At 40.1% G+C, this 12558-nt stretch overlaps 1 protein-coding gene across 1 annotated transcript; it reads left to right on the top strand.

The window, feature by feature from the left end:
- The first annotated feature begins 267 nt into the window (after positions 1 to 267).
- On the top strand, positions 268 to 9397 carry slc25a33 (solute carrier family 25 member 33). The gene is made up of 7 exons (XM_085344455.1): positions 268 to 450; positions 2191 to 2364; positions 3489 to 3566; positions 4677 to 4777; positions 4974 to 5040; positions 7212 to 7492; positions 7605 to 9397. The coding sequence occupies exons 1-7, from the start codon at positions 410 to 412 to the stop codon at positions 7802 to 7804; spliced, it is 942 nt and encodes a 313-aa protein (XP_085200581.1). The 5' UTR covers positions 268 to 409; the 3' UTR covers positions 7805 to 9397.
- The last annotated feature ends 3161 nt before the right edge of the window (positions 9398 to 12558 follow it).

Raw genomic sequence — 12558 nt, 5'->3', positions numbered from 1 at the left:
AGTTGGTTTGAGTCATAAACTATAATTCCCCAATGAAGAGCAAAAGTAACACAAAAGTGTTTTTGTTGGAGTCAGGAGGCATCGATTTCTGCTGTTGATGCCAGTAGTAGGACCAGTACTTATGTAATAATAATTTGAATAATAATAACTTGAAACAAGCAAAGGCGCAGGGAGGGCGAACACATGGGCCTACGTCACGGACAACACCCACCAGCCCGCCCTCTGACGTCAGCACGATCGGCTCTTCAGGTCACCCTGTCGCTCCACTAAGCCTGTAGAGGGACGCAGGAAGACGAACAGGAACAGACTGGGAACATAAAACCATAGCAGTGTGTTCTCCTCGGTACAAGCGCGACTTTGTTCGAAAAAGTGATAAAAATATGTTGGACTTCTGAAAACAAAGAAAAATATGGCACAAAAAGACACGCTGCTGCATCTCTTCGCCGGGGGGTAAGTCTCATTAATGCTTTCGCTTCAAATTCACGGTATTAATAGCTCACATGTTAATACAACACGAGAAGCTTGGGCAACGTGTTACTTAATAGCTATATAACTACTTTAAACATGATTAATTTAAGGCATTTGTTATATGTGAGAGCCCACAGCCACAACATGCTGAAACAGAAACGGGAGCTAGCTCGTGTCTGTACTTCGTGACCATTTAATTATAGTCGGACACGTTTCTATTTTCACTTCAGCGGTGGGGCTTTTTGTGTCTTTTAGTAACTACATAAAAGAGGCGAGCAACGTTTGTGTTACCAATCCATATCTTAGACTAATAATCCAGGTAACGCCGCGGTGAACAATGAAAACCCCGGCTTTTATTCCCGTGGGTGAGCTAGCGTGCAGAAGTTTGCTAATGCCGGTTAGCTACCGTTAGTTAGCATTAGGATGTTAAAACGTTTGGAATTGTGGGATGTCGTAATATTTTTGAGGATGATAACATCGTGTTTAAAATTTTACACTGTGTAAAAACTAACATTGTGAAGCGTGTGTCGATATTGTGAAGTTGCGGCTATATGTAAGCGTGTCGTCGCGTTTGTGACGCCTGTGGTGCAGTCACGAGAGGAGAGCCTTTAGCTCTGTCATGTCCTTCTGTGCTATGTAATCCTGAAAAGCTGGACATACATCAATACTAGCGATGCCAGCACCAGCTGTTCAAATTCTGAGTATTTTTTTGTAATTAGGCTGATAATATTTAAGATTGAGAAGCCGTGTAGCATCGGCTTAGTGTTAAGGTCGCGTGTAACATCATTGGCTTGTTTTTTTAATGACGCCATTTTCCCCTTGAAATTGTTACGGCTGGCCTTAAGGGTATTTACTGATCTTGGCTTGTGAAATGCCCAGTGATACACATGTGGTCTTGAAAACACAATGAAAATTGAATTTACATTAGACATTATACATTAAAGTGGGGATGCCGGCTGAGCTTTTAAGCCAGCCTTTTCTGTTTAAAGTCGAGCTGGTAATATCAACTGTGCGCACTGTTCTATCCATTTCCCTGGGTGGCTCATCTTTGTGGTTATGATCGAAGCAGCTCTCCAACGCTTTATTTCAACAGGGTTGCGTGTATGTGTGTGTGTTTGTTGATTACGTAACGTCTACCTATGCAAGAGTAGATTTTTCTGTGCAACCCCAACAGGGGAGGATGAATGATTAGTGAACAGAGAATGCACAACTGGGTCAGGGGTTACTTTTGCTAAGATGTTTGACTCTGTCCTTCAGACACAGAGAAGCTTAATCTAATCTCTTCTAGACTTCTAAGCTTGTCAATGACAAGGTTACACGTTTAATAAAGCTGCACCAGAGAATGCTATAAAGACCTAAATAAATAGTTTGTGCAGAAATTAATGAGAATACTGTGTGCACTTTTCCAAGTGTAATTAAACAGTCTGAGCTGTAAAACTCCTTTGCCAGATGTGTCGGGTTAACGCACAGTGTTTCCACAGCAGACTAAATGACCTGTTCTTTGACCGTAGATGTTCATTGCACTTGGCCCAGTAAGCTCTTAAGCTGTTTTTATTATAAAAACACTCTACTCAGTCAAAGTATGGCCAAAAAAAAATAGACTCTCACTACTCTAAGCAGGTTGGCTGTCATTTAATAGATGGACTGAGGAAGTATCACCTTCTCTGCTCTGCAAAATATTAAACGTCCTAAGGCCAATAATCCTGATTTTTCTATGTGCAGGTGTAGTGGTACAATGGGAGCCATCGTGACCTGTCCCCTGGAGGTGTTGAAGACACGGCTGCAGTCCTCAGGCTTCACCCTCCGGCCTGTCTTCCAGGTTCAACTTGGCACCCTGAGTGGCACGGGGGTTATCCGACCAGGGGGTGTCACACCTGGACTGCTGCAGGTCCTAAGGTAAGATGTTTGTGTTGTTGTCAGGCAAATGGAGCTGCAGCAACCTGTCTGAGCCATTCCCTGCGGCATTTGAATTTCCCTACCTGCAAATTAGGACAGTGTGTTCCTTTGTGACGCGTTGGGTACTTTATTATTATTTGTGTTGGCACACAACTGTTGTGTATTTAGGCTTGCCTGACCTGTCGATGTAAAGTGTTTGTGTGGTAATGTTTGAGTCAAATAGTTGTATAAACTCCTGTGAGGTTCTTATGTGGTCTGTGGAAGTGGGTTGGGAGGCTGTCATTTGCTTTCTGCTTTCGTAGTCTTAAAACGATGCCTCTAATCCTGTCCTATATTAAGTGGGGATTAGGGGCACTGTATCCTGCTCCTATCAACTCCATTTTACCAGCTTTTTGAAGAGACAGAACAGTCCTTTTCTATGAAGCTTTAAGATATGGATAAAACCAGTCTTTATGGCGTCCATTAAAGTGGTCCTTTAATGAATATGCTTGAGGCTGGGAAAGACTAGAAGCAGTTCCAGTGGGGAGGTTTTAACCACAGTGCCATCAACTTTATATAACACTCCGAGGACTGAACAGGTCGAGACTGGTGTCGGCCTCAGCAGTAGGCTATAAAAACTGCGTATTCTGTAAGACATAAACATCTCTTCTCACTGAGTAGAGGTTTTGAGTGTTAATGAGAGGAGTGGAATGCATGGACCCTGCTTGATTGACTAGGTTTACATTACAGAAAATAACCCACACTGAAGTTGTAGCCTCCCTCTTTGGTCAGTCCCACACAGAGTAGACTGTCACATAGAGATCAAATTTCCTTCAAAGAGTTAAAAAAAAACACTGGGAACACCGTCGACGTGACAAGTGAAACGCTGTCAGATGGACTGGGTTCAGTACCAGCTCAAGTGAACTGGGCTGGTGTAACACTCAGAGCGATTGCAGGATCACGATTGCAGCTATCAGATTAAATCCCCTAATAGAACCTGGAACAACCCTGCACAGACACTTGCTGCAGCAAATATGGAGACAGTTTAACATGTGTGGCAGTGCAAGGTTTTTTTTTGTTTTTTTTTTAAAGGTCATTCAATAAATCTGTCTTTAATGTCTGGTGGTCCTTTGCTTCTGTTTTAGATCCATTCTTGAAAAAGAGGGACCAAGATCTCTTTTCCGTGGACTGGGTCCGAACCTTGTGGGTGTTGCCCCTTCAAGGTACAATGAATTCAATGTTAACCGTTCACATGTTAGTGGCTCTTTTTTTTTCTTTTTCATCTGTCACCACATTCTTTCCATTTTTTTATTTTATTTTAAAGTCTCAACAAAAAGTTTCTGTATTAGTGATACTTCCTGTTGGCAGCTAAACGCACAATGAGATGTTTTCTTTTTCAGAAACAATAAACAAAGCAGAGGAAGTAAAATGGAGCAATTATTTCTGAGTTTGCAGTTTTTAATGAGCATAGACACTTCAGAGTGTTTTTAAACCACAACTTCTAACCAAAAACAAAAAGGAGGAGACCCTGCTTATGTTTCTCTTCTCGTGGTTGAAAACAAACTGTCTATAAACAGGAAGCCGTTATCATGCCAACAACTTCCGAGTCTGTCTGCCCCCTGCCTCGGTTTCGTGACTGAGCTGTTTTGCTCATCTGGGCGGGCTGCCTATACATTAGTAATTGTTTAAACTCTAGATAAATGGGCTTCTGTGAATGAGGTTTGGTATTAACAGATGCTGTGGCGAGAATATGTTGATATTGTTGGCTGTGAAACAACATGCCATTTGTTCTATTTTTAGTGTCAGCAAAGAGTCAGTACTTCTTCCTGTTTCCCCGGAGCTGATAGTGTTGAATGTAAACTTTGCTACACAACAGCAATAAAAGTGTGAAATGAATCGTCATAATACTTATGCCCTAAAAGCCGATTAGACTTTGGGACTATGTTAAAGTGAAAAAGGTTATTGATTAGTACAGGTACTTTTCCCTGTTGGTTAATTAGTAACCACAGGATTATCCTTTGGTCAGTAGTTCCACTGTCTCTCCACTCTTCAGGCCAGCTGATATTCAGAGCAGCTCTGTGGGCATATGTTGTGCCCAGTGCTTATTCAGCTCGTTCTGGTGCAATGACTGTGTGTTCCAGAAGCCAAGCAGAGAGGGCAGGGAACAGATTGCTCTGGATGCGCACTGTCAAAGGCTCACAGCAGCCTGAATGGAGTCATTACATAATTGTTATGAAACCACATTTACTTTTCTTAAAAAAAGGCATCCATAAATAAGCACGTTGATGCCTCTGTGCAGAGTTCTTAACAGTCTGTGTTTCTGTGTTTTTTAGAGCCATCTACTTTGCTGCATACTCGAAATCTAAAGAGCTGTTCAATGGGCTGTTTGTCCCTAATAGTGGATTGGTACACATGTCATCTGCTGGTGTTGCAGGTGAGACTTCTAAATTTGACATGCGTGTCATTAACATTAGTAAAATGTAACGCACTTCAGTTCTGTGCAAAAATGTTATCACTTATATTTGTATATCATGTGGACAGCTTCATCATTGGCTGCTGTTATGGGATCACTTTCATATATTATTGTCCAGGGATAATACTGAATATCCTCATTTTGCTCCTATTTTCAGCTTTTGTTACCAACTCTCTGATGAACCCCATCTGGATGGTCAAGACCAGGATGCAGCTGGAGAAAAAGTAGGTGTACAGTTCATTTCTTCTATCTCGTATGTATAAGATTTATTTAGTTTTTCTTTAGACACCGTAGTGTTCAGTTTCAGATCTGTGTAAAACGGTCTGGCCTATTCCAGAGTCTCAGTGGGTATGAATTAGGGCTGAACGATTATGGAAAATAATCTAATTGCGATTTTTTTTTTGCCCCAATATTGCGATTGCGATGCGATATGCGATTATTTTTTAAGGTCTTTGTCTTCTGTATTATTAAACAAAGACAAGCAATACATCATATAGTATGGCCAATACTATATTACATTAATTTTAAACTGTTCTTTCCTGGAAGACAGACCTCTGTTATGATGACATGAGGTGATGCATGAATTGATGACTGACATTTTTATTTAACTTCTTCAATCACAACAGTATATTTGAACATACACAATAGTTTATTTTTAGCTTACAAACATCTGAGCATAAAGTGCTGACAAGGAACCCTGGTGTAAACATTAAAATGAAAGTCAGTACAATGTGCAGATTGCAGAAATATACATAAAAAAAATCAGTGGCTTTACCACACTCAGTTTTTCGACATCTGTGAACTACTAGACAGTCATTCAATTAAAAAATAATATTAAATAAATAAAACTAATAAATAAAAAATACACACAGCTTACTGATCTCTGCAGTCAGTAACATTACACAAAGTGCAAACATAATAGCAATTGTATAAACACACACACAAACACGCCTTTAAAATTTAAAGGCGTGAAATTGGACGGTCTAGTTCTGATTAGCGTCACCGCTGTCTCGGTGGAGTTTAATAAACTCGGCCGTCTGCTTCTTGCTATCTAAAATATAACCAGACACTGGTGTAAATTCTCGACTGTCTCATACTTCTGTTTAATAAGTTTTCTGTTTGACGTTTAGTCAGCTGTGTGAAAACCAAGGAGGAACCCACCCGGGGGATTAATAAAGTTTTATTTTATCTAATCTAATAACTTTAATCTCAGCCAAACCGATTTACTCACGAACAAACAAAACACTGAAAAAAGCCCAACAATAACATTTTTAGGTTGTCTAAGTGACTTATATATTACGTTTAACCCGAGCAGCGAAACTCCGCGGTGATCTGAAAATGATGTGCCGGGAGTTGTGCCGTTCTCGGCCGCATCAGTAACCCTCGAGCTCCCGGCTAGCTGTCGAGCTGGTGGGTAGCAGACGCCTCTGAAAACGTCGAAGCACTTTTGCAAATATGGGATATCTTGATAAACCGAGCAGATATTTGATGTTTACACAACTACTTTCTCGCCTGAAAATATGTTAAAAGTTTATTTTGTGACCCAGAAAGATTAGTATGAGTAATTTTAAAACTTAGTAGCGGCCGCCATTGTTGGAAACTGGAGTTTGGCTGGGCCGCGCTATGAATTCTGGGATATGGTAGTAATTTGGACAGCCTTCGGCGCGTCGCTGTGACGTAATCGGTCTACAAATGCGGCCTCAGGAGGATGCAGCCCATGAATTTGGACATGTCCAGAGTATAATCGCAGCCTTTGCGGTTAGAAAATTGCACTTGATCATGTCGCGATATTATCGCAAATGCGATATATCGTTCAGCCCTAGTATGAATGTACTCCATATACCGTGACCTTAACAGAAACCTTTAAATTGAGCCTACCTTCTTGGTACTGTCCTTGGGTTCTGCAGTGCACGAGGCTGAGCGTGTGACCCAGCTCCATAAATACACACTGCTGACGCACTGACCTGCACGCAGAAGAGGAGTCCATATTTGCATTGCCAAGTACAGGGCAGTAGTATCATGTGAGGTCACAGGAGCAGGTCTGTTCAGGCTGTCTTTGAAGAGAAAACTCATATCTTGTAACACAAAGAGCAGCTTGTTGAAGGAGGGTTTAATAACTTAAAACAACATTCAGTCAAGGTTAGACCAGCTGCTTGTTCATCCCAATAAGGAAACTCGATGATGCTTCAGTGTACAGTTGACTAAGCATTCACACAATAAGAAAATTGTTCTTTTGTAACTTTACATTATGACTTCAACTTTTTATTTATTCCAGTTCTTGGCCTCTGGTGTCTTGTGATACTTGTAACGGATGACTAAAAAAACCATGATTGTTCCATTAACCCCTTCACCACATGTGATTTTTGTCACTAATGAGCATGTCTTAACTTTTCAGAGCCAGAGGAGAGAAGAAGATGAATGCACTGCAGTGTGCTCGATATGTTTACAAAACAGAGGGAGTCCGGGGCTTCTACCGTGGCCTGACTGCGTCCTACGCTGGCATTTCAGAAACAATGATCTGCTTCCTCATCTATGAGACACTGAAGAAACAACTCGCCAAGAGGCAGTTCAGCTCGCCTAACGGTGAAAAGGAGAAAGGAGCGTCAGACTTCCTCAGCCTCATGATGGCAGCTGCTTTTTCAAAGGGTTGTGCATCCTGCATAGCCTACCCACACGGTAAACACACACACACCCACACCCATTGTTTACCTATTACAACATAACTAACGTCAGAGAAGAGGAAACTTAATAGTTAACCTTTTCCAATTCTTCTTGTGTGTCCCCACAGAGGTCATTCGGACAAGGCTGCGCGAGGAAGGCAGCAAGTACAAGTATTTTTTCCAGACAGGGAGGTTAATAGCAGTGGAAGAAGGCTATGCAGCTTTTTATAGAGGACTCGTTCCACAGCTAATTAGGCAAATCCCTAACACAGCCATCGTCCTCTCCACATATGAACTCATTGTCCATCTGCTGGGAGACTCCAAGTAAAGACATGTTTGAAACTGGGGATTTTCCTGACGAACTGTGGATGTCACGCAGAACCCAAAGCACACTGGGCCTATAGACTTTTGAAAATGCAGCACATAGTTTTTTTTTTTGATGTGGTGCTACAAAGACTCTCAAGATGGAACTAAAGCAGGTTGTACTGTCGTCCAAAGAGCTAAACACAACATTTTATTGACATATTGTTAGCTTGTTAAAAATACACAAGAGGTCATGGTACTCATTGAACCTCCAAACCTGTGGAAAAAGGTCATCTTCTCTGAGGACTAACTTTAAGTTAATTAAATTATTTTTGTTCTGTTATTGTTTTTGGATCGTGTTTGTTTCCTTGTATCAGTGGAAATTCCACCAGCATGCACGATTTGACAGGTTTGAAGGAATATTATTGAGAAGCACTGAAAAGTGCAGTTCTAGATTATTTTCGGTTCTTGTTATACTTTGCCACAATCTGCTGGGTTTAAAGTTTAAGTTAACAGAGAAATGTATCATATTTTTTCATTAATATATTACACATATACAGACTTAACTGTATGTTTTCTTTTGTGGAAAAGAGAAAATAGGCACCTTTTGCAATATAATGAAAACATGGATGGTTAGTTGACCAGTGGCTCAATAAAATGCATCAGTTGGCTGTTGGTGTTGACTAATCAGCCAGTGAGACTGTTCTGTGTGATGATAGATCTAAGCAGTGGTTCTCAAACTGTGATGGGGAACAAATGCGAGTGGGTACACAGAGAACCTGGGGAGAAATAAACAAGTTTGTTTTTAATTCAATCTGGGCAGTTTTTACATTTTAGGTTTTTTTTTTAATTGTTATTGACTGCCAAAAATTCTAGTGTGTGAACAGAACAAGTTTGAGAACCACCAGTTTAGGAGAAGTCTGCATGCATGTGGTTTTTGGGTTTTTTGTTCTAGTTTAGTTCCCAGAGTGTGTTTGCTTGTTTCACTTTTGAAGGTGTTTAGTTTTATTTATTTTTATATTATAAAAATGAGAGCGTTTAACGAGCATGTTAAAGACATTCAGAACAGATGTTGAAACACAAATAAAGCACTACTTAAAGGCAGTGAAATTTAAGTCATGTACACATCAAGATGTTTACCACAGCCTCATTGGGCTGGATAAATAAATTGACCAAAGAGAGAAATTCATGTCATCAAACTATAGCTTTTATTTAATTTCAGAGAACTCAAATTGGATTTTTAGTAAAAGTACATTCAGTGTAAAAGCAGAGCAGATGTTTGTGGGTTCAGGCTGATCACTGCTCCAGGGAATGGGAAATATCCAGTAGAAAACATGGGTAACGTATTAGCTGCAGGTGTACGAGTACCTATTTTGGAAACTGCAGTGTAACAGAAATGGCCACCATTTTTGTAAACAGGACACAGATCAGAGAAGTTGTGAAATACTTAATAGCCATCAGCTGTGAGCAGCCTGCTTGTTACGGCTGGTATGATGATGGTACTGCACTCTGGTCACAGAATTATCAGTGACTGCGAAGTTCAAGCCTAGTGCCTAAAAGAGTTCAACTTTTAATTGAAAAATAACCATCAGGGTTAGTTTAAGGCCAGAATGACTGAGCTGGTGGTTGCTGCAGTCCCTCTACATATGTGAGAGACAGACATTTCCAGCAGAGCTTTTACAACTATTGACTTTTTTAAGAGTCAGCTTAATGTGTGAAACGTGTGTGCTCCTTCCCCATACATCACCCATTATCATGAGATATCATTTCCAAAAAATGGCATGTTTATTATTGAATAATAACAGGCTTTTATATCTCTTTATCAACATAGACAAAGGGTATTGTTTCAAAATGAAAGCAAATATTGACTTACCTTACCTTTTTATTTTTAGAGTCCACACAGGCTTCAAAAATAATTGAGTAAGGTGGCCTTGACTGCCATGTTGCATTTGGACTACATGACAACTGCCATCGCAAATTCTTGATTGGATGAAGTTCATTTCAAGGTCATTTTAAGCCTCTGCAAGTAGTTTTGGATCTGCTTTGGCTTTAGCTCTGTTTATATCTGCATGTGCTGGGATGGGGTTGTCATGTGTGGGGGACAAAACCACAGCCTCATCATCTAAGACATCTCGTGAAATGAAAGAAAAATGCCATAAAAGCAGGTATTTGTTAGTCACACGTTTTGGGAAACCATCTGAGTGCTCAGTGGTGAATCATCAAGAACTTGTCCTTTCTGCTGCATTTTGTTTTAGTTGATTCACTCACATGGCCCTCTCCAACCAGCACAAACAGGTTTCTGACCAAAGGACTGCGGCTAAGGCTGTCTTGTGGAATTCCCATTCTAGGAAACGTATACAGGGTGTGACTTCCTGATAGGTCACCCTTTTATAAAGGCTTTAAAAACTGTTTTTATATTTACTAGTAAAGCCCTTGGTAACTCACGATTATTTAAGTTAATATTTAAATTTGAGAGAGAGGGAGTTGCTCTAGCTCTGTTTTGCATTTTATCTCTCAAATACACAGAGCAATGAAAAAGTATTTTCTCCCTTCCTGATTTCTTTAAAAATCTTTCTCACAATTAACAAATTTTAATATTAGTAAAAAATAAGCAGAGTAAATAGAAAACGTAGTGTGCAACCTGACAACGTGATGCAGATCTCCCAAAGCAACATATCATATATCATATAAAAATGATAAAATCTGATTGAGTTGCTTTGCAATGACCTTAAACAGGTCTTCATGCTCGAAAACTGTCCAGTGAGGCTGAATTAAAACAACTGCAAAGATCCACAGTGATGTGAAAAACAAATACTTGATTGCAGTTCTTGCTCCCATGGGTGCCAAACCGTTATTAGACTTAGGGAACAATTATTTTTATTTCACACAGGGCCAGGTAGGTTTGCATTTCTTTTTCCCCCCCCTTAATAAATGAAACCATCATCTAAAAACTACATTTTGGATTTACTCTGGTTATCTTTGTCTAATACTACAATTTGTTTCGTGATCTGAAACAAGAGGCCAAATACTGTTTCACATCATTATATATACACACAAGAGGTAAGAGACTGTCAACAACATGTCAAACTTAGACGCAGATGAGCTACAGCAGCAGCAGACCACACTGGGTGCCACTCCTGTCAGCTAATTAACAGGAAACTAAGGCTACAGTTTGCATGGACTCTCTAAATTGGTACAACAGAAGACTGGAAACCTGAAAATCTGCTGTCACATTAAACCAAATTTTGTGTTTTGTATGTACTGTGATAGTACAGAGCCTGGCATTTCCAGGTATCTCTACAGCTATGAGTGGGTGGTTTGATCCAAATATCCATAGTATCAATATCAACATGGGCATTGCAACTAGATCGTTACACATTCACACACACTTCAATTTCAAAATGAAGGGAGATGCCTGCTGTGCTCTATTGTGTTTTGTAGTGTGCGATCATATGACTCAACAGTGCTGAGCAGACAGTGAGTGAGAGCATGATGGCAGGAAAAAAAGGAGACTCCTGTGGAATTATTTTGTGGCTGTAAATGAAAACACAGCAGACAGTGATGCGTGCAGGAAGGATTTTTTCTGCTATGACAACATTTTATACAAACATGAAAAACTGTGAAAATAAGAACTCGGAGCAGAAAACAGAAAATGAAGAGACGAGGAGGAAAAATACCCTTAGCACACTGGCACTGTCCTTCCAGAGAGGAAACGAAGATCCAGGAAACTTATAGCTGTGGTCAGAAGTTTGCATATTCTCATGAGCATGAATATCATGTTAATTTTGGGCTTTTAATGATTTCTTTGAACTGTTTTTTTCCAGGGTGGAATGATTGTACAGCAAACATCTTTAATGACTTTAAAAAACATGAACTGGGTGCAAAGTACAAATTAATTTGGAATTTTCTCCAAAGTATACATACAGGCTCAAGTATATACATACATTCCCACTAATAGTGTGTGAATGTGTGTGTGAATGGGTGGATGACTGGATATGTAAAGCGCTTTGGGGTCCTTAGGGACTAGTAAAGCGCTATATAAATACAGGCCATTTACCATTTTTACCATTTAATATTTAGTTGACATGTTGCACCTCAACCAGATTCATTTTGTAGTCACCAACAAGCTTCTGCCATACTTTTGGCTTGATAATTGATTGCTCTTATTGGCAGAATTGGTAGAGTTTATTTGAACTGGTTGGTTTCCTGGAACAGACTCTGCTTTTAAGTGTAGTCCATATATTTTTTAACAAGGTTGAGGTCGAAGCTTGGGAAGGTCAGTCTAAAAGCTTCATGTTAACCTGCGTCAGCCTTTCCAAAACCAGTTTTGATGTGTGTTTGGGAATTTGGAGGTAGTCGTCCTCCATCATTCTATCCACATTGTCCAATTTACCAGTCCCACTGGCAGCAAAACAGCCGCAGAGCACGATGCTACCACCACCGTGCTTGACAAATGATACAATGTTCTTATGTTTGAAAGCCTCACCTTTACCTTACATATTTTTTTTAATTGTGGCCAAATAATTTTTGTCAGCAAATTTCAGTGGCGCTTGAAGGCATCAATTTGGAGCAGGTGATCCTTTTTTCTTCTCAGCAAAGTGAAACTTTCTTCACTGTGGACAGAGACTTCTGGTGTTCCAGCAATTTCCAGTTCATGGCAGGATTGAGCTTTGGTTGTTCCTGAACATCCTAACCAATTTCCTTTCATCTGAGGGTGACAGTTAGGGCCTTCTTCCAGAACTTGGCAACGTGGTGACACATCTGAATAACTTGTACTTA

The sequence above is a fragment of the Diplotaxodon limnothrissa genome, linkage group LG20 (genome assembly GCF_057381915.1).
Source record: "Diplotaxodon limnothrissa isolate DT_005_m linkage group LG20, D_limnothrissa_male_GT1.1, whole genome shotgun sequence".
Lineage (NCBI taxonomy): Eukaryota > Metazoa > Chordata > Actinopteri > Cichliformes > Cichlidae > Diplotaxodon > Diplotaxodon limnothrissa.
This window is presented reverse-complemented; position numbering and strand designations above follow the sequence as displayed.

What these genes read in the sequence shown, in the direction of transcription:
- slc25a33 (XM_085344455.1), top strand. Translation starts at nt 410, where the DNA reads ATGGCACAAAAAGACACGCTGCTGCATCTCTTCGCCGGGGG. An exon ending in GTGGGTGTTGCCCCTTCAAG is followed by an intron (nt 3,567 to 4,676) that starts GTACAATGAATT and finishes TGTGTTTTTTAG; the next exon opens with AGCCATCTACTTTGCTGCAT. An exon ending in CTGCATAGCCTACCCACACG is followed by an intron (nt 7,493 to 7,604) that starts GTAAACACACAC and finishes GTGTCCCCACAG; the next exon opens with AGGTCATTCGGACAAGGCTG.